We start from the raw sequence: 25,870 nt of genomic DNA on the forward strand, positions 1-25,870 counted from the left end.
AAAAAAAAAAAAAAAAAAAAAAAGTATTGACATCCATTGCTACTAAAATATATTTACAATACATTTACATTTTAAAAGACATGCTTCTCAAAAGTGGCTATGTCAAAGCCAAACTGCATCTATGTGAATCATGATATTTAAATAGATTTAAGTTAGGTCCCTACTTTCCAATAAAGATATCATTTCTTTGGGTCAGAAATCTATATTACTTGCTATGAACACAGATACTGAAAAGTTTGCATTGGTTTCACCTTTAACTTTCCTTAGCATTTGAAAATGTAATGTCACTTCTTCCATTTGAATTTTTGTTTTGGGGGGGAGTTTACTGGGAATTGAATGCAGGGGCATTCTACATCTGAGATACACCCTTAGCCCTTTTTACATTTTTTTTTTAAATTTTGAAACAGGATCTTGTTAAATTTCTAAGGCTGGCCTTGAACATGCAATCCTCCTGTCACAGCCTCTCAAATACTGGGATTATAGGTGTGTGCTACCATGCCTGGCCTGTATTATTTTTTTAAAGTAAAAAACAATTTGTTGATTACTTCTCAAATGCTACTAAATCCAGACTTTATTCAGTTGAATGTTATTATTTTTATAATGGACTAACTTTATATAGGAAAGGTCTAAATCTGTATTCTCTAATATGGTTGCCAATAGCCAATTTGTTTATGTAAATTTAAATAAAATAAAATAGTTCCTCAGCTGCACTATCCACATTGCAACTGTTTTAGTCACATATGGTTAGAGGCTGCTGTGTTGGACTGCAAATAGAAAATATTTCCTCCACTGAGTAAGTTCTAAGGGACAGTGTTAGTCTAAAATAAATCTCTTTTCAAAGCCTAGTCCTGGCCAGGTGTGGTGGCACATGCTTGTAATCCCAGTATTTAGGAGGCTGAGAGCTGAGGATCGAGGTTCGTGGACAGTTTCAGCTACTTAGTGAAGCCTTCCGCAACTCAGTGAGACCTTGTTTCAAAATAAAGAATAAAAAATAGGGCAGGGGGTATAGCTTGAAGGTCGAATGCCCCTGGGTTTCATCCCCAGACCCTAAAAAAAAAAAAAAAAAAAAAAAAATGGAGGCGCATGCTTGTAATCCCAGCATTTGGGAGGCTGGAACAAGAGGTTCGTGGTTCGCGGATAGCCTCATCTACTCAGTGAGACCCTCTGCAACTCAGTGAGACTCTGTTTCAAAATAAAGGAAAAAAATCGGGCTTGGGGTGTAGTTCGGAGGTAGAGTGCCCCTGGGTTCCATCCCCAGTACTGCAAAATAAATAAATTAAAAAAAAAAAATCTAGTCCTGAAAATAGTAGATACTTAATTTTTCTGACCAGGTTGTTGATTTTGTCTCTAATAGTGTGTTCTTCAAATATACAAAATATAAGCCAGTCATGGTGTTGTAATGTTTGTAATCTCAGCATTCGGAAGGCTGAGACAGGAAGGACGATGGTTCAAGGACAATCTCAGCTACTACTTAGTGATGCCCTTTGCAACTCAGTGAGACCCTGTTCAAAATAAAGAATAAAAAGTGGGGCTGGGGGTATCTCTCAGAGGTCAAATGCTCCTGGGTTCCATTCCCAGTACTGCAAAAAAAAAAAAAAAGCACACAAATATACAAAATATATACTCAGACACGGTGGTGCATGCCTGTAATCCCAGTATTTGAGAGGCTGAGACAGAAGGATCACAAGTTCAAGTACACACGACAAAATTTAGTAAGATCCTGTTCCTGCCTCAAAATTAAAAGGGCTGGGGTGTAGCTCAGTAATAGAACACTCCTGGGTTCAATCAGTACTTCCCCCACAAATATATACATATATAAAATATATTCATGTCTTAAATAAATCATTAATACCTAAAATGTATGTGACACCTGACTAATAATCACATATACTGCCCACCCGGTATATAGTTCTGTGGAACTGGTGCAAATAAAATAAAAACTAAATAATACAATTATTTTAGTTCATGAAGTAATCAAATAACAACCCAATCATGTTTTTCTTTTGTTTGTTTTGCTACTCAAGGGAAATAAGACAAAAAAAAATTAGAATAGTTTATCTTTAGGAGTTTCAGATTTTAAAAAGGAAAGAAATGTGCAGAAAAATCCCTCTCTTCATGGAAACTATAGCATTTATTAATCCATCCTGTTTTTCTTAAATGTAATGCAATTATAAGAATGTAACTATAAGCCGGCATGGTAGAACATGCCTGTAATAACAGAATTTAGGAGGTTGAGACAGAAGGATTATAGGTTTGTGACCAGCTTCAGCAACTTAGTGAAATTTTATTTCAATACAAAAAATAAAAAAGGGCTGGAGGTGTGGCTCAGAGGCAGAATCCCTTTGGGTTAAATCCCCAGTATTACACACGTGTGCACACACACACACACACACACACACACACACGAATGTAACTATAAGAATGTAATTTTCTGATAAATATAAAGGAGACTCAATAAAAATCATATACTTAAGTGTTCATATATTGTAGTTGCACAACACAGACTTGAAGCTGTATTCACAGGGCTGACCCAGAAGTAGGTTAGGATCAGGGTCACTGCACTTGAAAGAGGGAAACAATATTTAATTCTGAGGTGAAGTATACTGACTAACAGCTCATTAAATAAGTAATATTTAACCACAACCACTTTTGTAGAAAATAGCTTAATCTGTTTTTCATATTTCCTTTATGGTACTGTATGGTGCAGAATGCAGGGCAGTTTCGAGGAAGCCAGAGTGCTAGTCATGGTCCCACCCAGGGTGTGGGAGTACTATTCATACTGCACTCACAGTACTGGTTCCCACTAAGTCTCTCATAATGAGAAATCCACTGCCAGCCACAGAGCACTGGGTAGGGCATGTGTGGCAATACTTCACAAGAGAGACAGAGACATTTGTCAGATACTCCTATTGGAAAACAGACAACTTCTCAGGTCTTGAGATGTAGCACAAAGAGGCAAAAGAGGCAGTGCTGGGAATAAGGAAGGATGGAAAAGAGCAGAAAAGAACAGTCCTATCCTGAAATGAAATTAAAAGTAAAGTGGTGGGCATGGTGATGCATGCTTATAATCCCAACACTTGGTAGGCTAAGAAAGGAGAGCTGCAGGTTCAAGGCCAGCCTCAGCAACTTGGCAAGACTCTCAGCAACCCAGTGACACCTTGTTTCAAAAAATAAATAAATAGCCAGGCGTGGTGGCGCAGGCTTGTAATCCCCGCACTTGGGAGGCGGAGACAGGAGGATCACGCAGGTTCCAAGCCAGCCTCTCTGGCTTAAGAGACCTTGTTTCCAAATAAAAATATAAAATAGGTCTGGGAGTGTAGCCTGGAGGTAGAAGGGCTTCCAGGAACCCCAGTACCACCAAATAATAAATAAATAAATAAATAAATAAATAAATAAATAAATAAATAAGGGATGAGGGTGTAGCTTGTAGGTAGAACACCCCTGGGTTCAATTCCTAGTATCACAGAAGGAAAAAAAAAATAAAGCAGATCTGGAGATGTGGCTCGGTGATAGAGCACCTGCCGTGCATGTGTAAGGTCATAGGTTTGATCCCTAGCACTGCCAAAAAATTAAAGGAAAAAGAGAAAGTAATATCACATTTTAAAACTTGTTTCCACAAGAGAAACTTAAGGTATCTTTCTTCCTGTTTCTTTCCTACTATTCTATATAGGCAGAGATAGAAAAGTTTAAAGGTTAACATAATTATCATAATCTTAGATTTACAATTTTCAAATTTTGCCTACAATTTCTTTCTTGAGATCTTTCATCCTGACTTTCTCATTCTGTTCCTAAAGAAGAGCACTCAATGCCAATGAGTGTGTTTTGACAGTTTGCTCACTATCTCATTAGCCATAGGATTAACCACCTTAAAGACCCTCCCAGAATGAACCCCCACCAAAACACTCCATCACAATAGCATACAGAACATAGTGGAGCTCCTGCTTAACTAAACACTATTTTGCTGCAGAAAGAGCCAAATATCTCATTTTTAGTTTTTCTTTCATAATGCTATCTTATTTTATTGTATTAAAATACATAATTTTATTAAGGAGAGACTTAAGGGGCTTATGAGGTGGTTAGTTGAGTGTTCAACTTGCCATGCAGTAAAAAAAAAAAATCTTCCCAAGAATATATCTGAAATATATCTGGTCTCCTGCTACCAGATGGCAGAGTGGAGAAATTTTATAGTAGTGCTCAAGAAACCTGTATTCAAAATACAACCCTGGTATAAATTATGAATTATGTATCTCCTTTGGGAAACTAGTCCACTTTTCTGAGTCCCTCAAAATGAGCTGTTTGGCATAAGTGGTAGCCAGATTCTTTCTAGTTTCAAATTCCATGATTTTAAGGTCTGGTCTCCCTGTGTGGTTGGTTAATGGAGATTCTATGGAACTGATTTAGGTCAACAATCCTTCAGGAGGAAGGCCCTGGGTTAAGAAAAGGGCTATACATTCTGGGATTGAAAGAGACAATTGTGTTGCATACTGTTCAATGATTCTCCTTGGGCATTCAAAGGATCAAAATGAAATGCAGTTATTGCTTTTCTTCTAATTGTTATATTAGTGCAAAAAAAAATGCTGGGACATGTGTTTTTAAAAAATGAATGATCATGTAGTAGGAAATCTTTAGATGGGAACTCTGAAAATCCATGATGGAAATTTACAATTTTCCAAATGATGAAAACTTTATCATCATCTATCTATGTGGTCTTGAGTACACTGAGTTCAGTCTTCACTAGTTCAAGAACCCATTTAGATAACATGTGCTCGAAGGCATCATCCAACTCTAACTTTACTGAGTGCATTAGCCGCTGCCAGACTTAAAGGTCACAAAAGTTACACAGAATATTTTTTTAAATGTATCAAAATCCAAATATTTAGAAAAAATGCGTAAAATGTGTACATTACTGACATCCACAGTTCTGCATGATTTGCCACACACAAAAGTGCTCTGTAAAACCTACTTTTTATGAGAATTAAGTGAAATAAATGAGATTTGTATTATTTTCTATTCTTTTTGCTTCTTTGAATACTAGTTAAAACCATGTTAACAATCTTCACTTTTGTTTGCAGAGCTAATATAAATTACTTTAGAAAAAACACAGCATAAAACCGGCAAGTTACTTAACTAAATAAGTATCACTGCTTTTGAAATCCAAACCTCAAACATTCCTTTCAAATAATGCTTTTAGTCTAAAGCAAGCATAATTTACTACTACTAGCAAATATAATAATGGAGGTTTATTTAAGGGATGTAAGAGTTTTCACAATAAACTAACATTTTCCAGTTTTGTTTATATGCTTAATTGAATTTTGAAATATCCTCTGGGAAAACATGAGTAAGTTGTGTGTGTGTGAGAGAGAGAGAGAGAGAGGAAGAGAGAGAGAGAACGTGCAAATGCTTTTGGTAACTTCAATAGCAAAGGAGATTTTAGGATAGAAACTGACATGTTTCAAACAACCCAAATCATATTTATTTTTAAAAAGAACATTATTCCTCTGCTTATATCACCTGTAACAAATCTAAACTTTTTAAATCTGGAAATAATGTATCATTGGTTATTTTTTGTACAAATAAGACTCAATAAGATTATGCATCATCTTTGCATATATGTGTATTTGGACACAAGTTGGTTTATCTATTTCCTTAACACTTAGACACATGTGCATACACATTATTTGACAAAACAACAGGATCTTATGCTTCATAAGATATTTAATATATTTCGTTATGGGTAATCAAAATAAAAATCACATTTCCCTACAAAATATATTTGACAGACTAGTAAAGTAAAATTTAACAGAGCAAGTATCTTTCCACTAATAGTTTTTTTTTTACTGGAGATCGAACCTAGGTCCTCTCACACATGCTAGGCAAGCACTCCTACCACTGAGCTACACCAGTCCTTTTATGCTTTATTGAGACAGGTTCTTGCTAAATTGTTTAGGTGAACCTTGAACTTGTTATCTTCCTATGTTAGCCTTCTGGAGCTGTTGGAATTATATGTATGTTTCACCGTGTCCAGCTGTTACATTAATGTTTGGTTTATTTCCTGTGTCACTTTTAAACTAAGGTTTGAGAGTTTAAAAAGAGCAATTTTTGTCAATACATAATATTAATTTATCAAAATATTAGGGAAAATAATATTTTGAAACAAAATCACACATGAGAATATTGGAAATTATGATTTCATTTTTAATATTCACATTAAAAAGATATTACTCGACCAAAATGTTAGATTGGTAAGCATTTTCACCATTTATAGTTTTAGGCTCTAATGGTTTTCTCTATTGAATCATTGAGGGTCATCCTTCTTCACCATGGACAAGATGTTTTTATACAAATGTATTCATGAGGGAATGCTCATAGGAAGGCCAGGCAAAATTATTGTTCACAAGCTAGCTAAAATATGCAATACTAAAGTATGCATGAAATATATAACTTCTGAAATGGAAGACTTTTTTTTTTTGGTACTGGAAATTGAACCCAGGGTCATCTATCTACCTCCAAGCTACACTCCAAGCTTTTTTTTTTTTTTTTTTCTGTACTAGGGATTGAACCCAAGGACATTCTACCTTGGAGCTATACTCCCAGCCCTATTTTTTATTCTTTATTTTGAAACAAAGTCTCACTAAGTTGCAGAGGGCCTCATTAAGTAGCTGAGGCTGGCCTTGAGCCTGTAATTCTGTCTCAGCTTCCCAAATATTGGTTGGGATTACAAACATTGGTCATCATGCCCTATGAAGACCCTTTTTTTTTTTTTTTTTTTTTTTTGGTGGTACTGGGGTTCCTGGAAGCCCTCCTTCCTCCGGGCTACACTCCCAGACCTATTTTATATTTTTGAAACAGGGTCTCTTACGCCAGCACGGCTGGCTTCGAACCTGCGCGATCCTCCTGTCTCCGCCTCCCAAGCGCGGGGATTACAAGCGTGCGCCACCACGCCCGGCTTGACCCTTTTTTTTTTTTTTTAAATACAAAAAGTGCCTAACCTTTGCCATAGGAATTCCAAAAGTTAAATAGCGAATAAACAAATTTCTAAATTTCATTTCTTGTCTTTAAGACTTTCAGTCTTGCCAGGCCTGGTAGCGCAGGCTTATAATCTCCACACTTGGGAGGCGGAGACAGGAGGATTGCGCAGGTTTGAAGCCAGCCGCGCTGGCTTAAGAGACCATGTTTCCAAATAAAATATAAAATAGGTCTGGGAGTGTAGCCTGGAGGTAGAAGGGTTCCATCCCCAGTACCACACACACAAAAAAAGACTTTCAGTCTTTTCAGATGAATATGTACCACCACTTCATAAAGCTGGCTAATATTCTTTAAAATGTACTTCATGTACAGAATCACAATTTCAATTAACTATTCAAAAATTTATTCCATAATTCCAAATATTTTACTAATTTTCAATTCCTAAATTGAAAAAAATTGCAAAACTTCTTTTACTTCTTTTAAAGTACAACTCTTGAGAGTGTGTTTAGCTCTACTAAAACTTACATACAGAACAACAGACCTTGAGCAGATTATATTTATTTATTTATTTATTTATTCATTTATTTATTTATTATGGTTCTGGGGGTGGAACCCAGAGGCTTTCTACCTCTGGGCTACACTCCCAGACCTATTTTATATTTTATGTGGAAACAGGGTCTCACTAAGTTGCTGAGAGCCTCACTAAGTAGCTGAGGCTGGCTTCGAACATGCGCAATCCTCCTGTCTCAGCCTCCCACATACTGGGATTACAAGAGTGCGCCATGCCACCACACATAGCTACTCAGCGGACTATTTTAGAGACAATCTAAAAACTGAAAATGTTACACTGGGTCAATGGCCTTAAAGATGAGTATGACAGGGTTTGTCTAGTAGGGAAAGGCAATTATAAAATTTTAACCTTTAAAACTGTTCAGGATTGGCAGTAATCCCAGTATTTAAGGCTGAGACAGGAGGAACACAAGTTTGAGGCCAGTCTCAGCAACTTAGTGAGGCTCTATTTAAAAAATAAATAAATAAAGTAAAATAAGGCTGGGAGTGCAGCCTGGATGTAGAAGGACCCTGGGTTCCATCCCTGTACCATCCCTATCCCCCCTCCCCCGGCCACACAAACACAAAGTTAAAACTTTGCTTAATCACTCTGTATTCATTACCTAATTAATTTACTTTGGGCAGGCCCATTTTATAGATAGAGAAATCAATAGCTAAAGTAAAGGCCACATATTATAGACAGTAAATGGAATAATTAATTCAAATCTAAGTCATCTAACTAAATCTATAAACCCAAATGCTATCATTTTAGAAATAGATTCAGAACTTTATTTCAGACTAAACCAATTATAATCTTCTAATTTTTTTTTTTAGCTAGTGATTTGAGAGGCACTGCACTGTCCTGATGCCATCCTATCTCCTGTAATTGCTTGCTGATTTTGCTAAACTGCCCTTAATTTCTATGGTTGGTGATTTACTGAAGGTTCTTATGAGATAAGTACACCAAGGATGAAACACACTTCCTGCCCTAAGAAGCTGACAGTCTAAAAATACAGCCAGGCATGTGTCTCAGTACTTGGGAGGCTGAGATGGGAGGATTATAGGTTTGAAGCCAGCCTCAGAAACTTAGCAAAACTGTCAGCAACCTAGCAAGATCATATTTTAAAATAAAATAGGGCTGGGGGTGTAACTTGGAGGCAGAAATTCCCTGGGTTCAATCCCAGTCTGTCTCTGTTTCTCTCTCCCTCCCTCCATTCCTTCCTTTCTTCCCTCCCCTCCCCACAGTAAAAATATATTACCCAAAATATTAAGAGACTGTAAAGTGAGTAGACTGGACATGTTTCAGAAGGATGACTTTGTGAAAGCAGTATACTTTTTTTTTTTTTTTTAAATCAGGGCCTTGATGGAAGTCAAACAGAAATCAACAGAGACAAAGTCAATGTAACCTGGTACAAAAGCTTGGCAGTAGAAATAAGGCCTGTGAAAACGTTAAATTACCCTTCTTTATTTCAAAATATAATTCTAAGTATTTCAATTCAATTCTGTCTTAGACACACACAAAATTACTAACCTTCTACATTCATGGCTTCTCTTAGAACCTGAAGTTTCTTTTGTCTCTCTCGAATTCGGTCCAAAGCACTTGATATTGCTGAGGAGGTGGACAATTCTCGAGTGTGGTGTACTGGATCCATTTTCTGAGGGTCAAAGATATCCAAGGCTATACTTCCATCTGAATATCTTTCCTCTTTTTTTCTGGGAGTTGTTGATGTCCGCCCTGTGACTGCCTCAGGGTGACAGTGCTGGTATCTTCCAGCCTCTCTAGAAGAGAAGTCTCTGTCCCCCGTACAAAGCAAGTCCATGGATGAAGCCCATACCTTCTTCTTGGGAAGCACATCGATGCCAGGGATAGCTTTTTTGTGGGGGCTACTAGTTTGGAACTGGTAAGGGGAGCAGGTATTTTCAGAATCTTCATGTCCAGAATTATTATCTGATGAAATGTCCTTGAAATAATCTTCCTCATCTTTTGTGTCTCTGATGGACAGAAATCCCATAGATTTACTAAGCCCTTTGTTAAGAAAGGTCTGATGAGATAATGGAGCCTTGTGTGTGTCTAGTACATCAGAAGTAGAGCTTCTTCCTGGAATGATAAGAATCTATCATGTATGCACAGAATTTTTAGAAAATAAACTGGAATGTAACCCATTATTGACAAAATGGTGGCAATTTCCTAAATTCTGTAAAGGAAAGATCAGAAATGAAATGGGATGATGATGATGATAATGATGGTGGTGGAGGTGGAAGGAGATGTATCTGCACAACTTTTCATGGTGCAAGGTTCCCCTCCCATTTTTTTTTGTGGTGTTGGGGATCAAACCCAGGGCCTTGTGCTTGCTAGGCAAGCACTCTACCACTGAGCTATATCCTGAGCCAGTAAAATAAATAATATATTGTGCTTACTTTTTTGAGTGGCATCGTTTTATCATCAAATGTGACTTCTTTCACTTTAAAACTGATAAAAAGCTGCTAGCAGTATCTGATTTGGTAGAATATTAACTACCATGAAAGGATTTGAAGTAATAACAGAAAGTATAGTATGTTCCTTTACATTTTAAAGATATAACTTAAACATGTATTACTTGAATATAAAACCTTGCTATATTCAAGTCTTTTAAATAGTTATATTTAGAGCCAGGTGTTGTGGCGTATGCCTGTAATACCAGTACTTAGGGGCCTGAAACAGGAGGATTGCAGGTTTGAAGCCAGCCTCAGCACTTTAGTGAGGCTCTTAGCAATTTGGCAATATCCTGTTTTCAAAGAAAAAATAAAATCTGTCTGGAAGTGAGTAGCTCAGAGGTAGGATGACCCTGGGTTCAATCCCTAGCACCAATACATAGTAAATAAATAGTTATATTTAAAGGAAAAACAATGAATTTTTTTCAGTAGTCTGGATAAGAATGAGACTGTAGCATTGAGGTTTCTTAAGTTCAAATTTTTATTATAAGTCCAAGTGCTGAATTAATTTTCAGATATTAATTTTGTGAATCCAGATTCAACACAATCTATTTGCCCACTATTGAAAAAATACAGAAAAATACTTTATAGTTATTAATGCCACATAAACACTAATGATTTTCTCTGTTATGTTCTGCTATTTCTCTTTGATCTGCTACACAATATAAAATAACAGTGAAGTCAGTCATGGTGGCACATGTTTTTAATCCTAGTACTTGAGAGGCTGAGGCAGGAAGATCGAAGGTTTGAAGACAGTCTTAGCAAGTAGTAAGACTTTCATCAACCTAGTGAGACCTTGTTTCCAAATAAAAATAAAAAATAGGGCTGGGGGTGTAGCTCAAAGGTAAAATGCCCCCGGGTTCAACCCCCAGTGATAGACACACACACACACACACACACGCACGCACGCACGCACGCACGCACGCACGCACGCACGCACACGCACATACCCCAAACAGCTAAAAACCTTTCAAGTAACAATAACTTGCTTATTAGTTCATTTGAAGATGTCAATTGCTTCTTCAGAGATAAGCTTTAATTCCCTGACCAGGAAATTTTACCTTAAAAATCTTAGAAAAAGTAAATCCAGTCTTTTCTTGTACCTTATCTTCCTCTAAATATGGATCTACTTAAGTGCAAATATGGATAACATCCATATTTGGGGCACATGGTCAAAGAATACCAAGAAGTTGATCATGCCACATCTAGACACAGATGGTTACAGATTCTAATCTAATTCTAGCTTCTAATCTAAGATAATTTGAAAACTGAGAAATGTTGTCTGTGTTATACTATTCTAGGGGTAAATTATATTATTAAACAAACCACATTTTGAAATTCATTAATTTAAACTTTATTGACTAGAAAACAGAGATATTCCTGGAAATCAACAGAATATATTAGATTAAAAAATAAGAGGAAGTCAGAACATTGCCCATGTGAGAATGAGAATTATTGTTTAGTATGTTGAGTATTTCTTAAAATTTAAAGGAGTTTAAGATGAAGTAATTATCTGCCTTCTACTGTCTTGTCTATGAAGAGGTGAGGAAAACTTGAAAAAATTCAAACAAATGGGTATTTTGGCAACACCATAAACTCATGGTCAGTCTCTTTGGACAATAAATACCATGTGTTGATAGTAAGTTCATTCACTTTTCACCATGACTGTTTCACTTTTCCTCATCCTTTAAATTTCCTACCTTAACTTTCTATTTTCTTTTTTAAAAATTATTCTTACTAATAAAATAATAGCATTTGCAAGAAGATGGATGGAACTGGAGAACATTATGTTAAGTGAGATTAGTCAAGCACAGAAAGAGAAGGGACATATGTTTTCTCTAATATGTTCAAGCTAGGGAGTAGTGGTAATACCAGAGGGGCTCCAGATGATGGAGGGGAAATCTCAGCAAAGCTTGAATGGAAGGATAGGAGAGGAAGAAAGCTGAGGTTGTTCAATGGAGGAGCTACATACGATTATGTGTAATAGTATAAATACAACATGGTTAACCTGGACACTCTTTATTGGGAGGGGGGAAGGGAAATTGGGGGAGGGTGCGAAGCACAATCTAAATGTAAACCATTTTCCATATGTTCCACTTATAAAAAATAAAAATAATAATAATAATTAAAAAATTATTCTTTCTACTATGCCCCCAAGAAAACAGAAGTTGTCAAAATAGGAGTGTTTTCCTGTCTTTCCATGACTAATTAAATATAACATCTCTGTTTCTGCAGATCTTTTCCTTTGTTAAAAATATTTCCGCCGGGTGTGGTGGCGCACGCTTGTAATCCCAGCATTTGGGAGGCTGACACCTAGGGATCGTGGTTCGTGGACAGCCTCAGCTACTTAGTGAGGCCCTCTGCAACTCAGTGAGACCCGGTTTCAAAATAAAGAATAAAAAATAGGACAAGGGGTGTAGCTCAGAGGTCGAATGATCCTGGGTTCCATCCCCAGACCCCCCCAAAAAAAAATTCCAATAATTAAAGGTCAATCCCCAATACATATTCTAAGCTTTCTTCTCCTTTTACTTTTTATCAAAGATTTTACTTCTTTGGTTAACTTATCTGCTATCTACATTTGTCTTCATGATTCTTTTTATTGAGTCATTTCCATTCATTCAAATATAATCCAATATCTCCCATAAATAAACCAAATCAAATCAAACTCCTCCCCCATTACCACATTTCTATTTAGTTACTGCTATCTCCAATTTCTTACTTCCCATTGATGATTTTATCCACTTTAGTCAGCTTCCAACTACTCTACAACCTGGTAACCCACATTATGTATCACTAATGACCTCCACATTGGCAAATCTAATGGGCATTTGGGGAATGGTACTAGGAATTTAACCTAGGGGTATTCTACTTCTGAGCTAAACCCAGATCTTCTTTTTAATCTTTTGTTTGGGAGGCGGAGACAGGAGAATCGCGCAGGTTCGAAGTCAGCCGTGCTGACTTAAGAGACCCTGTTTCCAAATAAAAATAATAGGTCTGAGAGTGTAGCCCGGAGGTAAAAGGGTTTCCAGGAACCTCAGTACCACCAGAAAAAATAAAAAGAAATAAATAAAATATGACTTCCTCAAAGAAGTCTATCCTAACTTCATTGTAATGTAAACAGAACACTTCAAATGTAACATTTCTTTCTCTCTCTCTCTCTCTCTCTCTTTTTTTTTTTTTTTTTTTTTTAGCGGTACTAGGGTTGGAACCCAGGGGCATTCTACCTCCAAGCTACACCCAGCCCTATTTTTTATTCTTTATTTTGAAACAGGGTCTCACTAAGTAACTGAGGTTGTTTGCGAACCACGGTCCTCCTGTCTCAGCCTCTCAAACGCTGGGATTACAAGCATGCACCACCTTGCCTGGCTCCACTTTTCTTATAGTAGGTAAATGCACTATGCTCTTTTAGGACATTAATATTTACTGACAATATATTAATGGGTCATGGTGTCTTAAGAGAGCCATGTCTTCTCACTAGCCATAGAAGGCCTATAGCTCAATGCTAATTAGATGACCCTTGGATAACTATTATTTTATAGATGCTGGGATTTATTGCCTTAATGCAAATGAATTAAATTTGAAAATATTTCTATTTCTTTTTCTCTTTCTTTCTTTCTTCCTTTCTTTCTTTTGGTGATACTGGGGTTCCTGGAAGCCCTTCTACCTCCGGGCTACACTCCCATGGGCTACACTCCCAGACCTATTTCTTTAATACTTTTTTATGTGGAAACAGGGTCTCTTAAGCCAGCGCGGCTGGCTTCGAACCTGCGCGATCCTCCTGTCTCCGCCTCCCAAGTGCGGGGATTACAAGCATGTGCCACCATGCCTGGCAAATTCGAAAATATTTCAATACATGTTTACTAAAAGTTCAAGAAGTTATCATGTTAAGTTCCAAAAAGCAGTACAAAATGAAAATAATTTAAAACTTGGCAATAACTTTCTGTTCTGTTTGTACTAAACATGTCATATTTAACTATCATTCAGTTTGTTCTTTAAGTTTGAAAATCACATTATAATAGTTAACTTAAAGTCTCATGATAATTACTTTTAAAAGATGATTTAGGGTCATAATTAAGGACTTTTCTAGTGGTTAATAGGACCAAGAAAGGGATGGTGACATGAAAGAGAAGCTAGAAAGAAAGCTGAGAAGAGCAGTGACACTTCTGAGAAGACGGGGCAAAATCTGGACGAGGGTGAAACAAGATTCAAAGTGACAGGCTCACCAGAGATGGAATAAAGTCGAATTGAAAGAGCTATGAATTGCAAAAGCTTATTAAAGGAAGAAACTTAGTGTGGATGTAAAAAACAAAAAGCAAAGTGGTTTCTTTACCGAATTTACTGAATTCACTAGCCAAGGGTTACTTCTGTTTGCTTTTTGAAGAAAAGGAGAATGTCTTTACGAAGGTACCTGAGTGCCTAGCAGAGAGATGGATACAGCTGGTACAAAAGCTCCGTTCATAAGCCATCACTCCCATCTGGCAGGAGTCAGTGCATTTTGTCATCTTACTGATGCTCTCACTACCTTAAGTTGGATGTGTAATTGCCTGATAACTCTTCACTGGTTGATTAAAAAAAAAATTCTACAAAACATTTCCTGGTGTAAAGCAGGATATATAGTAATAAATAATAATAATATAATGTAAGTATAACAATTCAGTTCTGACCATCACAAATTTGACTATGTAAGGTACAATAGAGTATAATATTTGCTTTATGTTGCTACAGCACTCGGGAAAAAATTTCACTAAGCTAGGAGTTGAAAACAGAACCTGGCCATACAAGTGAAGAGAAGCATGCAAGTGCAGGCACACGTTTCTTGGATGCTTAAGTCCACTACACCAGCGAAGATAATGGATTATTATTAGCATTAATGCTAGTTGATAGATTATATGAAACTAGATAAAATGTAATTTATTCAACTGCTTTTCAAATCTTTCTAAGCATTTGTCTGGCTTATTAGAATTATTTTACCTAATAGGCAATAAGCAGTAATGAAATGATTAATTAATTACATCTAATAGCTGTGTTCACTGTCCATTTTGATCACAGGAAGTTAAGCTAATGCTTTTGCTGAGAGCAATGCCACTGAAGCTACTCTCCAATTATTTCAGGTAGAAGGAGCATTCCCTGGCATGGTATAGTTGCTCTTTCCACTATACACACAAAGTATGTCAGAGTATATTAAGATGCTTATCTAAAAAGTTATCCATTATATTTTACATCTGGTCATCATTTCCACTAACATCCCCTATCCCCGTTCCCAAATGCAACAATAACAAAAAGACTGTGTCCTATTTATGTTATACTTGGGGTTCCTAATAAAAAATAATGCTAAGCCGGGTGTGGTGGCTCACCCTTGTAATGCCAGCATTTGGGAGGCTGAGACAGGAATATCATGGTTCGAGGACAGCGTCAGCTGCTTATGCCCTTTCCAACTCAAGTGAGACCCTGTTTCAAAATAAAGAGTTAAAAATAAGGGCTGGGGTATAGCTTGAAGGTAGAATGTTCCTGGGTTCCAACCCCAGTATTACTACTACTACTACTACTACTACTACTACTACTACTACTACTACAAATAATAATTAATAATAATAATAATGCTAATAGAATGAATTGGTTGCACAACTTTTTTTTTTTTTGGTGGTACTGGGGTTCTTGGAAACCCTACCTCCGGGCTACACTCCCAGACCTATTTTATATTTTTTATTTGGAAACAGGGTCTCTTAAGCCAGCAAGGCTGGCTTTGACCAGCGCGATCCTCCTGTCTCTGCCTCCCAATCGTGGGGATTACAAGTGTGCACCACCACGCCCGGAGGTTGCACAACTTTTAAAAACCTTTCAAATCCAATTTATATAGCATAATCTACCAGAAAGATTATTATCAACAGATGTGGTTTTTAATTCCATCTTTTCATTCAGTCCATGAGCTTAGGCAAGCCACTCAGTTTCTATTTATTTCCTTCATCTACAAAATGTAAATTTACTATGCCTTCTTTTTAGAGATAACAGGATGAAAGAACTAGCCCTTATGAACTATTTTGAGCTCTCTAAACAAAAGCAGCATAAATTCTAAATTTGCCTCACTTTTCTATTTCTGCTTTATTTTTATAAGCATATAATTATATACTGGGGGAGAGGAGTTAAAAATTCTTTTGAGAGGAAATAATGAAACCAGAGAGGAGAAGATCTCTCATAAATATTTTAGACTTTTAAAATAAAAGTTATCACATTGTTCAAAATAATTTAAGTGGATTTTCCATTCCTTGGGAGGTTCTAAGTTCAGAGAAAGTTTATAGCCAACATAGGATATATATAATTATAAGCCTCCAAATTTGAAATGGAGAATGCATAGCTTGCTAAATTATAGAGCTACAAACAGAAGATTTTTAAAACACAAAAAATCTTCATAATATAACACACTGTATTTGTTTTAGCTAAATTGGGGGAAAAATCTTCTTTATAAAGTACACTGTGGTTTAACTCTTTTGTGATTAACTTTACCCTTAATTAGATATCATTATTCACCTTTCCGTTCACGCACAGACTCAAATATATTTGGCCCATCTTTTAGAAGTTAACTTCAAAATGACATTTAAATATTAAAAGAGGCTCCTGGATTCGCCATCTGTCCTCACAAATGTGTTCAAGTACATAAAAAAAGAAATGCGATATTATCAGTACACCCAAGTTCTGAAGGACTATCATGCTGATCTGATCATGGTGTAGGTTTCCACCTTAAGCTTGGCAGGAAATGTTTGATTTCTTTCTGCTTAGCGCAGCCATTTTATCAGCATTGCGGTATTAAGTAACAGAGCAGAATAAGACAGACTGCTAAGTTTAGGCCTTAGCTTTTGTAATAGATTTCAGAGGTGAGATATAAAGAGATGCCTTTTAAGGTCATTTATTCACAGATGAAAAAATTTAGTTGAACAATGATGTTGCTAGATGTAAAGCACTATCTGAAATTTGCTTACTTCTTTTAGTCTAATTCTGCATCTCACTGCACGCACATCCTGATGTTTTCTTTAGTGAATACAGTGGACAGGAGTGTAATAAACTGTGTATATCACTACATAAACACTTCAGACTGGAGCACATTGAAAACAATGTTCTGTTACCAATGTGAGAGAACATGATGGCTTTTCTGCAAGTGACCACTGAGAGTTAACTAGCAGCATTCAAAAGTGATGCCGGTGACCTAAAGAATAGTTATTCCTCAAGAAGTAATTATTTTTATCTTAAACTCTTAAAATTAGTGTATGCCATTGACTATTAGCTACTAATTAATTGCTTTTCTTAGTAATGGCTATAATTGGTGTATTTATGTTAATTCTGTTCTTGAAACAAGGTTTTATAAATTTGTGAAAGGTAAATTAAAAGACCATCTGTGGCAACAAAACTACTGTGGAAAGCAATGCCTAAGAAGGTCTGAAGAATCTTCTTCCATTACATTTGATCCAAACAAGCCTAATATTTAAGTATTAAAGACCTCTAGTTCCAACCAATAATGTAAACATTTACAAAAATTATCCTGAGTGACTACTTGTAACTCTTACAAATTCTCTTGAGTTTAGATACAGGGGAGATTTTACTCTTTTGCTGGGCACAGTGGTGCACACTTGTAATTCCAGCAACTCAAAAGGCTGAGACAGGAGGACTACAAGTACAAGGCAAGCCTGGGAAGCTCAGGGAGACCCTCTTTTAAAAGAAGAAGAAAAAAGGGCTCAAAGGGCTGAGATGTACTTCAGGAGCAGAATGCTCCTTGGTTAGATCCCATTTTCAAAAACAAAACAAAAAAGATGTTATTGCCTGATATGACTATTAGAGAATAAAATCAGCCAATTAAGCATCTGTCTATTAATTTATAAAATCATTAAGGTAACCCACTACATCATCTGCATTTAAATTGACCTATTGATCACAAATTGGGTCTACTGATCATAAAATCTGAAAGAGCTATTAGAAATACTGAATGTTTCTTAGGATAAAAATGAAGTCAGAAATAAAATGCACTGAAATTTGGTTTGAAACTTTTGATGTTTTATTGTTAAAATACAAAACTAGTTTAAAAATATAAGACAAGATGGTTAGCTAGTTTTTCTTTTTACTTGCATATAATCTAAAACAGGTTAAATAAATCAATCATAGTTATATATTTTTATTAAACTACTAATTATATTGCAAACAATATATTTTATTATCTACTGTTTCATAAAATCTTTCTTCATATTAATTCAATTAATATTCATTAAACACCTACAAAAATTAATCTATTTAATATACCACATTTGTTCTATCCCTAGAATCTACATGTCCAGAAAGCTTAACTTCTATAAATATCTTTTATTTAAAAAATATGTATAGGTAAATTATTTAAGTTATGTTATAGAGTAGGTATATATTCAATTCAAACTAATTACTACCTCTAAAATATTACATAACAATTGATGTTTATGAAATTAAAATTCTGAACCATAGCTGGTCACAATTACACAAGCCTAGGTACTAGGTAATCCTATAATCCTAGGTACTAGGGAGGCTGAGACGAAGAATTGTAAGATTGTAAGCTTGAGGACAGCCTAGGCAACTTAGTGAGATCCTGTCTCAAAATAAAATGTTTTTAAAAAGGGCTAGGGGTGTCACTACACCACCTGCCTTTTTTTTTATTCTTTATTTTGAAACCAGGTCTCACTGAGTTGCAAAGGGCCTAAGTAGATGAGGCTGTCCGTGAAACACGATCCTCTGGTCTCAGCCTCCCGAATGCTGGGATTATAAGCATGCACACCACGCCCAGCAAAACAAACAAACAAACAAACAAACAAAATAACTTAATTTAACCAGAAATAAATGTATTATCTTGAGGCCAAGTGTGGTGGTGTTTACGTTTGTAATTTATGTTTGTAATCCCAGAACTTTGGAAGCTGAGACAGGAGGATCACAGGTTCGAAGCCAGCCACAGCTACTTAGTGAGGCTCTTAGCAACTTAGTGAGACTCTATTTCCAAATAAAGTATAAATAGGTCTGGGAGTATAGCCCGGAGGTAGAAAAGCCCCTGGGTTCCACCCCCAGTACCACAAAAAAAAAGTATTATCTTGATGTGAAGACTAAGACACCTTTTCAGAAATATGATCTTATTCACAATAAGTGAAATGAAGTGCCCAAACAAACAACTAACTGCACCATTACAGAATCACTTCACTAGAAACAATGCTACTGCCTTTCTCTGACTTCTGAAGGTGGGCAGTACAATTGCTCTGGGCATATTCTTTCCTTTTTTTTTTTTTGGTGGTACTGGGGTTCCTGGAAGCCCTTCTACCTCCTGGCTACACTCCCAGACCTATTTTTACATTTTTATTTGGAAACAGGGTCTCCTAAGCCAGCGCGCGCGGCTGGCTTCAAACCTGCGCGATCCTCCTGTCTCTGCCTTCCAAGCGCGGAGATTACAAGCGTGCGCCACCACGCCCGGCATATTCTTTCCTTTTAAACTCTGCAAAACATTTGGATCAGTAACCAAGTATCAATATCTAATTTTCACAAAGAGAGTTTCTTGTTGCTTTTTAAATAAAATAGGTGTATGTGATGATTTGCTGATTAAACTAAAAATTAGCTTTGCTAATTTTTAAAAATGTTTTATTATTCTATTATATCAAATAGAGTAAGGTTTGTTTTTTTTCAGTATGAGGCATTGAACTCAGGGGTATTCTACCTCCCAGCTATACCCTCAGCCCTATTTTTTATTCTTTATTTTGAAACAGGGTCTCACTATGTTACAGAGGTCTTCACTAAGTAGCTGAGGCTGGCTATGAACCTGTGATCCTCCTATCTCGGGCTCCAAGTACTGGGATTACAAGCGTGTGCCACAATGCCCAGCTAAATAGACTATCTTTTACTAGAATATACTTAAGTTCTCTTTACATTTACATCTACCTTGCCCAAAATCTAAGAATAAAATATTTTACACACAAAATATTTGTTAATGTTTAGATTATCATGATTTTCAATATTGCTTGATGAAAAGTAAAAAAACTAAAGATAATTAACAAAAATCAAGTTTATTTTATAAATTAATCCTGAAACTTAACACTAAAAAATGAATTATCATATAAAAATTTATTTCTTCTACTTTTATTTCAAGTGTTTAGAATTTCTGTATATTTCTTTTAATATAAAAATTTAAAATAAAAATTTATAGTAATTATATTTATAATAAATAAAATATTTTAAAATATTTAGAAATATAATTATTATTATAGGATCCATAATTAAATAATGCAATTGGCAAATAAAAAACTATAGCCAGGCATGGTGATGCTTGCCTATAAACCCAGTACTTGTGAAGATGAGACAGAAAGATTGAAGGTTCAAGGCCAGCCTCAGCAACCTAGCAAGACTCTGTTTCAAAACAAAAAATAATAAGCCAGGTGTGGTGGTGCATGCTTGTAATCCTAGCATTTGAGATGTTGAGATAGAAGGAATGAGGTTTGAGGACAGTCTCAGCTGCTTAGTGAGGCTCTTTGCAACTCAGTAAGAGCCTGTTTCAAAATAAAGAATAAAACTTTAGGGTTGGGGGTATAGCTCAAAGGTATTCTAGAATGCCCCTGGGTTCCATCCCCAGTACTACAAAATAAATAAATACATAAATAAAATAAAATAAAAAGAGTTATGGGTATAGTTCAGAGGTAGAGTTCCCCTTGGTTATTCCTCAGTACCAAAATGAGAAACAAAAACAGAAAAAAAAAGGCCTAGTATTCATCATTTGTTTTTATTTACTAAGCATCATATAACCTATGGCAGTATTCAATAACAACAAATCATGAAACTAGCTTATCAATTTAGTGAATTGTTTTTTGTTTTTGTTGTTGCGGTACTGAGGATGGAACCCAGGGGATTTCTATCTCTGAGTGACACTCCCAGTCCTATTTTTTATTCTTTATTTTGAAACGGGATCTCACTGAATTCCAAGAGTCTCACTAAGTAGCTAAGGCTGGCCGCAAACCTCAATCCTCCTGACTCAGCCTCCCAAATGCTGGGATTACAAGCATGTGCCACCATACCTGGCTCAATTTAGTGAATTATGACTAGCATAAAAAAAAGAAAGAAAATATCATTGTAGTAATAACAATGTTGCTTTCTAAAATTGTCGTTTCTGTGATTATCTATGTGTTCATTTTATCATATTTTAAAGTGTGTTTAATATAAAATAGGATAGCGGGACGTGGTGGCACACACTTGTAATCCCAGTACTTGGGAGGCTGAGATAGGAGGATCACAGGTTTGCAGCCAGCCTCAGCTACTTAGTGAGATCCTGTTTCCAAATTTAAAAAAAAAAAATAATAATGTTTGGTGTGTAACTCGGAGGTAGAATGTCCCTGATTTCAATCCCTAGTACTGCAAAGAAAAAAAAAAAAAAGATAAAAATTATAATATTGCTGACAAAAACAATATTAAAAAAACAATTTATTGCGGTAGTGCTGACTGTATTAATGTTTTCAGTATTGCTTTTTTGATTTAGTTATCAATGTAGTTAGTGTTTCCTTCTAATTAGTTTCCTGGCTCCACTCTCCATCCTTATATTCTAACTAATCAGTCACAATTATTAGATTCAAGTCAGTTAAGTATAATTTCATAAAAGAAACAATAGAATAAGGTTAAAGTTTAGGATTTTCTACTAATTTGCCCTTACCTGTTGGTAATCCTTTTCCTCTCAGTCGGTCTCGAATAGCCTGGCTTCGGTCGGGCTTTTGCTCGTTGTTGCAAGACAGCTGATCCGTCTGCATGCAAGTAATCAGAAATCAAGTGTGACAAAAGCATCTCCCTTTTGCTTTCATGGCAATTGTCTCCAGAATAAGACTAACTAGACAATTTATAGAGGATACAGTATTCAGTAAAGAGACTTCATTCCTTATTGTAAATTTGTATTCCTTGGATAAGATTTATATAGTTCAACACTGGCCATTTCATCTTCAGGAAATTAAAAGGTAAGAAACAATTACCAAAGTGTAATCTGCTAAGTGGGAATATAGCCAGATTAAAGTCGTATTTACAATGGGTTTCATTTGGAAATAATGAATCTGAATTGTTCACTTTTGCCCAAATGATAACTAATTTATCACTTGAGTTAGAGTAAAAAATTTTAAGCCGGGCGTGGTGGCACACACTTGTAATCCCCGTGCTTGGGAGGCTGAGACAGGAGGATCACGCAGGTTCGAAGCCAGCCTCAGCTACTTAGTGAGGCTCTCAGCAACTTAGTGAGACCCTGTTTCCAAATAAAATAGAATATAGGTCTGGGAGTGTGGCCTGGAGGTAGAGGGCCCCTGGGTTCCACCCTCAGTACCACAAAAAAAAAAAATAAAAAATAAAAAATTTAAAACCACATTAATTCTAGTATAATAAAACTTTCTTCTGATTATAACTATGCATCAAAGCCACTCATTCAAATTATTTTTAGATATAGTTTTTTAGATCTTGCCTGCCAAAAATTAATTTGAGAAATTCTAAGTCTTTAAACTCAATGGACACATGGGCAAGTGACAAATTTATATAAATTGCTCCCTTGAGTTTCTTTTATAACAAAATGCTCTACAAGTCCTAAATGCCAATAATTTTAACCAAGAATATTTATTTAAAGCTCATAATATTGGGTCAAATTCCACATTATATGGAGTGAAAAGTTAAAACATCAATTTATTCAGACAACCAAATAGGAGAAAAACATGAAGATAAAGGAGAGAGAGAAAGACAGAGAGAGAGAGAGAGAGAGAGAGAGAGAGAGAGAGAGAGAGAGAGAGAGAGAGAGAGAGAAGGAGGGAGAGGGAGAGGGAGAGAGAGGGAGAGAGGTGAAGAGAATTTACTTAAATCTAGCATTGTATATACAGGCTTGTTTATTTGCACACATACATTTTAATATTCTTCCCTGTTGCAATTTTTTAAAATATGGATTACAGCCGGACATGGTAGCGCATGCTTGTAATCCCCACGCTTGGGAGGCGGAGACAGGAGGATCGCGCAGGTCCTCGCTGGCTTAGGAGATCCTGCTTCCAAATAAAAATATATGTATAAAATAGGTCTGGGAGTGTAGCCCAGAGGTAGAAGGGTTTCTAGGAACTCCAGCACAACCAAAAAATAAATAAATAATAAAAATGGATTACAACTTGTCTTAGGTAGTATATTCAAGGCTATCTTATATTTTCTATGTAGAAGAAGACTTAAAAGGAAATATTTCTGAAGTAATGCTGTCCTTTAAACTGCATAAATATTAGCACAGATTATACTGCGCTTCCAGTGACAAAAAAAAGATAGTGAACATCCTACAGATTTAGTTATTTGTGCAGATATTGATGGCATTATTTTTGTGTGTGTGTGTGGTACTGGGGGTGGAACCCAGGAGCTTTCTACCTCCTGGCTAAACTCCCAGACCTATTTTTTACTTTATTTGGAAACTCATTCTCACTAAGTTGCTGAGAGCCTCACTAAGTACCTGAGGCTGGCTATCCTCCGGTGTCAGCCTCCCAAGCACTGGGATTACCAGCGTGCGCCACCACGCCCGGCTCTTGATGATAGCTTTTGTTAAATGAACAGTTACTAAATACCAGACACTGACTTAAGTGCTTCATAAACTTTATTTAATCCTCAATACAGATTCGTATGATGAATATTATTATCCCCATATTACAGATAAATTGGGAAACCGCAAAGAAACTTCTAAGGACTTTAAAGCAGTTCATCAATACTGAAGTAATTATCTTCACATCTGTTCAGTAATGAGTTGATGGTATGTACTAATCTTATTAACATATAAAACAAATTGAGGTAAAATTATTGTAAACATTGGAAGAGCCAGGACAAGTAAGGTGGCCTGCTGACTTATTATGCTAATTATTCATAAACTAACCCTATGCTATACTAATCCTTTCTTTCTCTCTTTTTCTTTTCTTTCTTTTTTTTTTTTTTTTTTTTGGTATTTGACTGTATTGAATCCTGAGGAGTTCTAACTCTGAACTAGACCCCAGCCCTGTTTTATTATTTGTTTTGAAATAAGGACTCACTAAAGTGTGGAACCTGTAATCTTCCTGTTTCAGCCTCCCAAGTACTGGGATTATAAGCATGCACCACCATGCCTAGCTGCTATATTAATCTTAAATCAGAATTATGATCACTTGGAATGAATTTCACAACTTGTTCTGTAAGTTACTGTACATAGAAACAGCTTCCGAAGGAGATAAAAGCTAAAGAATAGGCTTTGGGGTCAGAGAGACCCAGTTTCCAATTATATCTCTGTTATTTACCATATGTGTGGCCACAGACAAGTTATTTAATCCTTCTGACCCTTAGTGTTATCACCACTAAAATGAAGATAAAAGTATCTCTTTTTAGGGTGGGTTTGTTATGATAAATAAATGTGATAATTTGCATAAATCACATAGCACAAATACCTGGCACAAGCTAAGCACAGCTGTTGGAGTTATTTCTGTCCAAGAGACTAGGAAAGCAGTGGAAGGGAGTGGGGCATTCTTAGCCATCATACGTAGAAAAAGCTGCCTTTGAAAAGGTGGGCTCTCTACATGCTGATTCCTTCTGTTCTTCTCTCCCACCACTAAGCAACCCAGTACACCTCATACCAGACTTATCCTGTCCCCTAAATACCCTGCTCCTTCCCATCTCACAGCATTTATCCAGGTTTGCTTCCCTCTGCTGAGATTACTCTTTAAAGCTAGCCTAGAGATTTTCAGGTCTACCTCAAATAGCACATTTTTTTTTTTTTTTTTTTTTTTTTTTTTTGGTGTGGTACTGGGGTTCCTGAAAACCCTTCTACCTCCGGGCTACACTCCCAGACACCTATTTTTTTATATTTTTATTTAGAAACAAGGTCTCTTAAGCCAGCATGGTGGGCTTCAAACCTGCGCGATCCTCCTGTCTCCACCTCCCCCAAGTGCGGGGATCACAAGTGTGTGCCACCACGCCCGACAAACTGCACATTTTTAATGCAGTTAATCACTTGTATTCTTTCCTTTCAAATCTCATAGATTTAAAAAATTTTGCTGCATTATTTTTCATAGCCTTATTTGCACTTTTTAATTAAATAAATGGGTACAGCACTTTGGACAAGAGCTCCCAGATCAACTATTTCATTTAAATAAATATCTTCTATAGTCTCTAGCACAGATTTTATACACAGAGAGCAACAAATATCATAATAAGTTGAACTAAAGCTAAACCTTAAAGAGATGGAAATCTTTTATGTAATATAGGCAATTATTGGATAAGGTGATAGAATTTCTATGGAGGAATGTTTCTTCATGGGAACACTGAAGAAAAGATATTTCTAGCAATTTTACTATGGAAATAAGATTGTCTTATAGAAGGTGGTATAATAGAAATATCCCTGGACTAAGAGGAAACTTAAAGCCTAAAGATATTTGGATCTTGGTTTCCTCTATAAAGGGAAAAAATTTTATAGAATATTAGTGTTATCAGAGAATATATGATAAAAAGATCTCTAGAATTGAATAAATTTGGGAAATATTTCACCTATATGCTTATCCCTCTTGAAGGTTAATAACACAGTCTAGTGTATTATAGGCTCTGAGACATTTTGCAGTGAAAATATCTTTAATTTCCTTTACATTTTTTCTCATGTTTATCATAGAGGAATTTTTTACAAAAATATGTGTAACAATGTGAAAAACTATGGTCTCAACAGAGGACTTTCATATAGTTTTAGTAGCTATACCTTTGTTCAAAAACAAAAAAAAGGGACATGTGAAAATAAAACAAGTAAAACAGGAGCTACACTAAAGAGGGAGAAGGGAACCAAGAACCCCACTCAGCCTTTACTAGCTACATTCCCCTCCATTACAGAGCCACAAAGATCTAATGGGTGACA

General features: G+C 36.0%; 1 protein-coding gene across 1 annotated transcript in view; it reads right to left on the reverse strand.

Annotated features, from left to right (window-relative positions):
* Positions 1 to 25,870, reverse strand: part of PTPN13 (protein tyrosine phosphatase non-receptor type 13) — a gene marked incomplete at both ends in the record, with an annotated part of 193,749 nt that overhangs the window by 113,146 nt on the left and 54,733 nt on the right. The window contains 2 exons of the mRNA XM_080697337.1: positions 9,047 to 9,613; positions 21,671 to 21,758. Of these exons, the coding sequence (XP_080553463.1) occupies positions 9,047 to 9,613; positions 21,671 to 21,758 (655 nt within the window). The remainder of the gene's footprint in view (positions 1 to 9,046; positions 9,614 to 21,670; positions 21,759 to 25,870) is intronic.

Source organism: Muscardinus avellanarius, assembly GCF_963383645.1.
Source record: "Muscardinus avellanarius genome assembly, chromosome: 6".
Classification (NCBI taxonomy): domain Eukaryota; kingdom Metazoa; phylum Chordata; class Mammalia; order Rodentia; family Gliridae; genus Muscardinus; species Muscardinus avellanarius.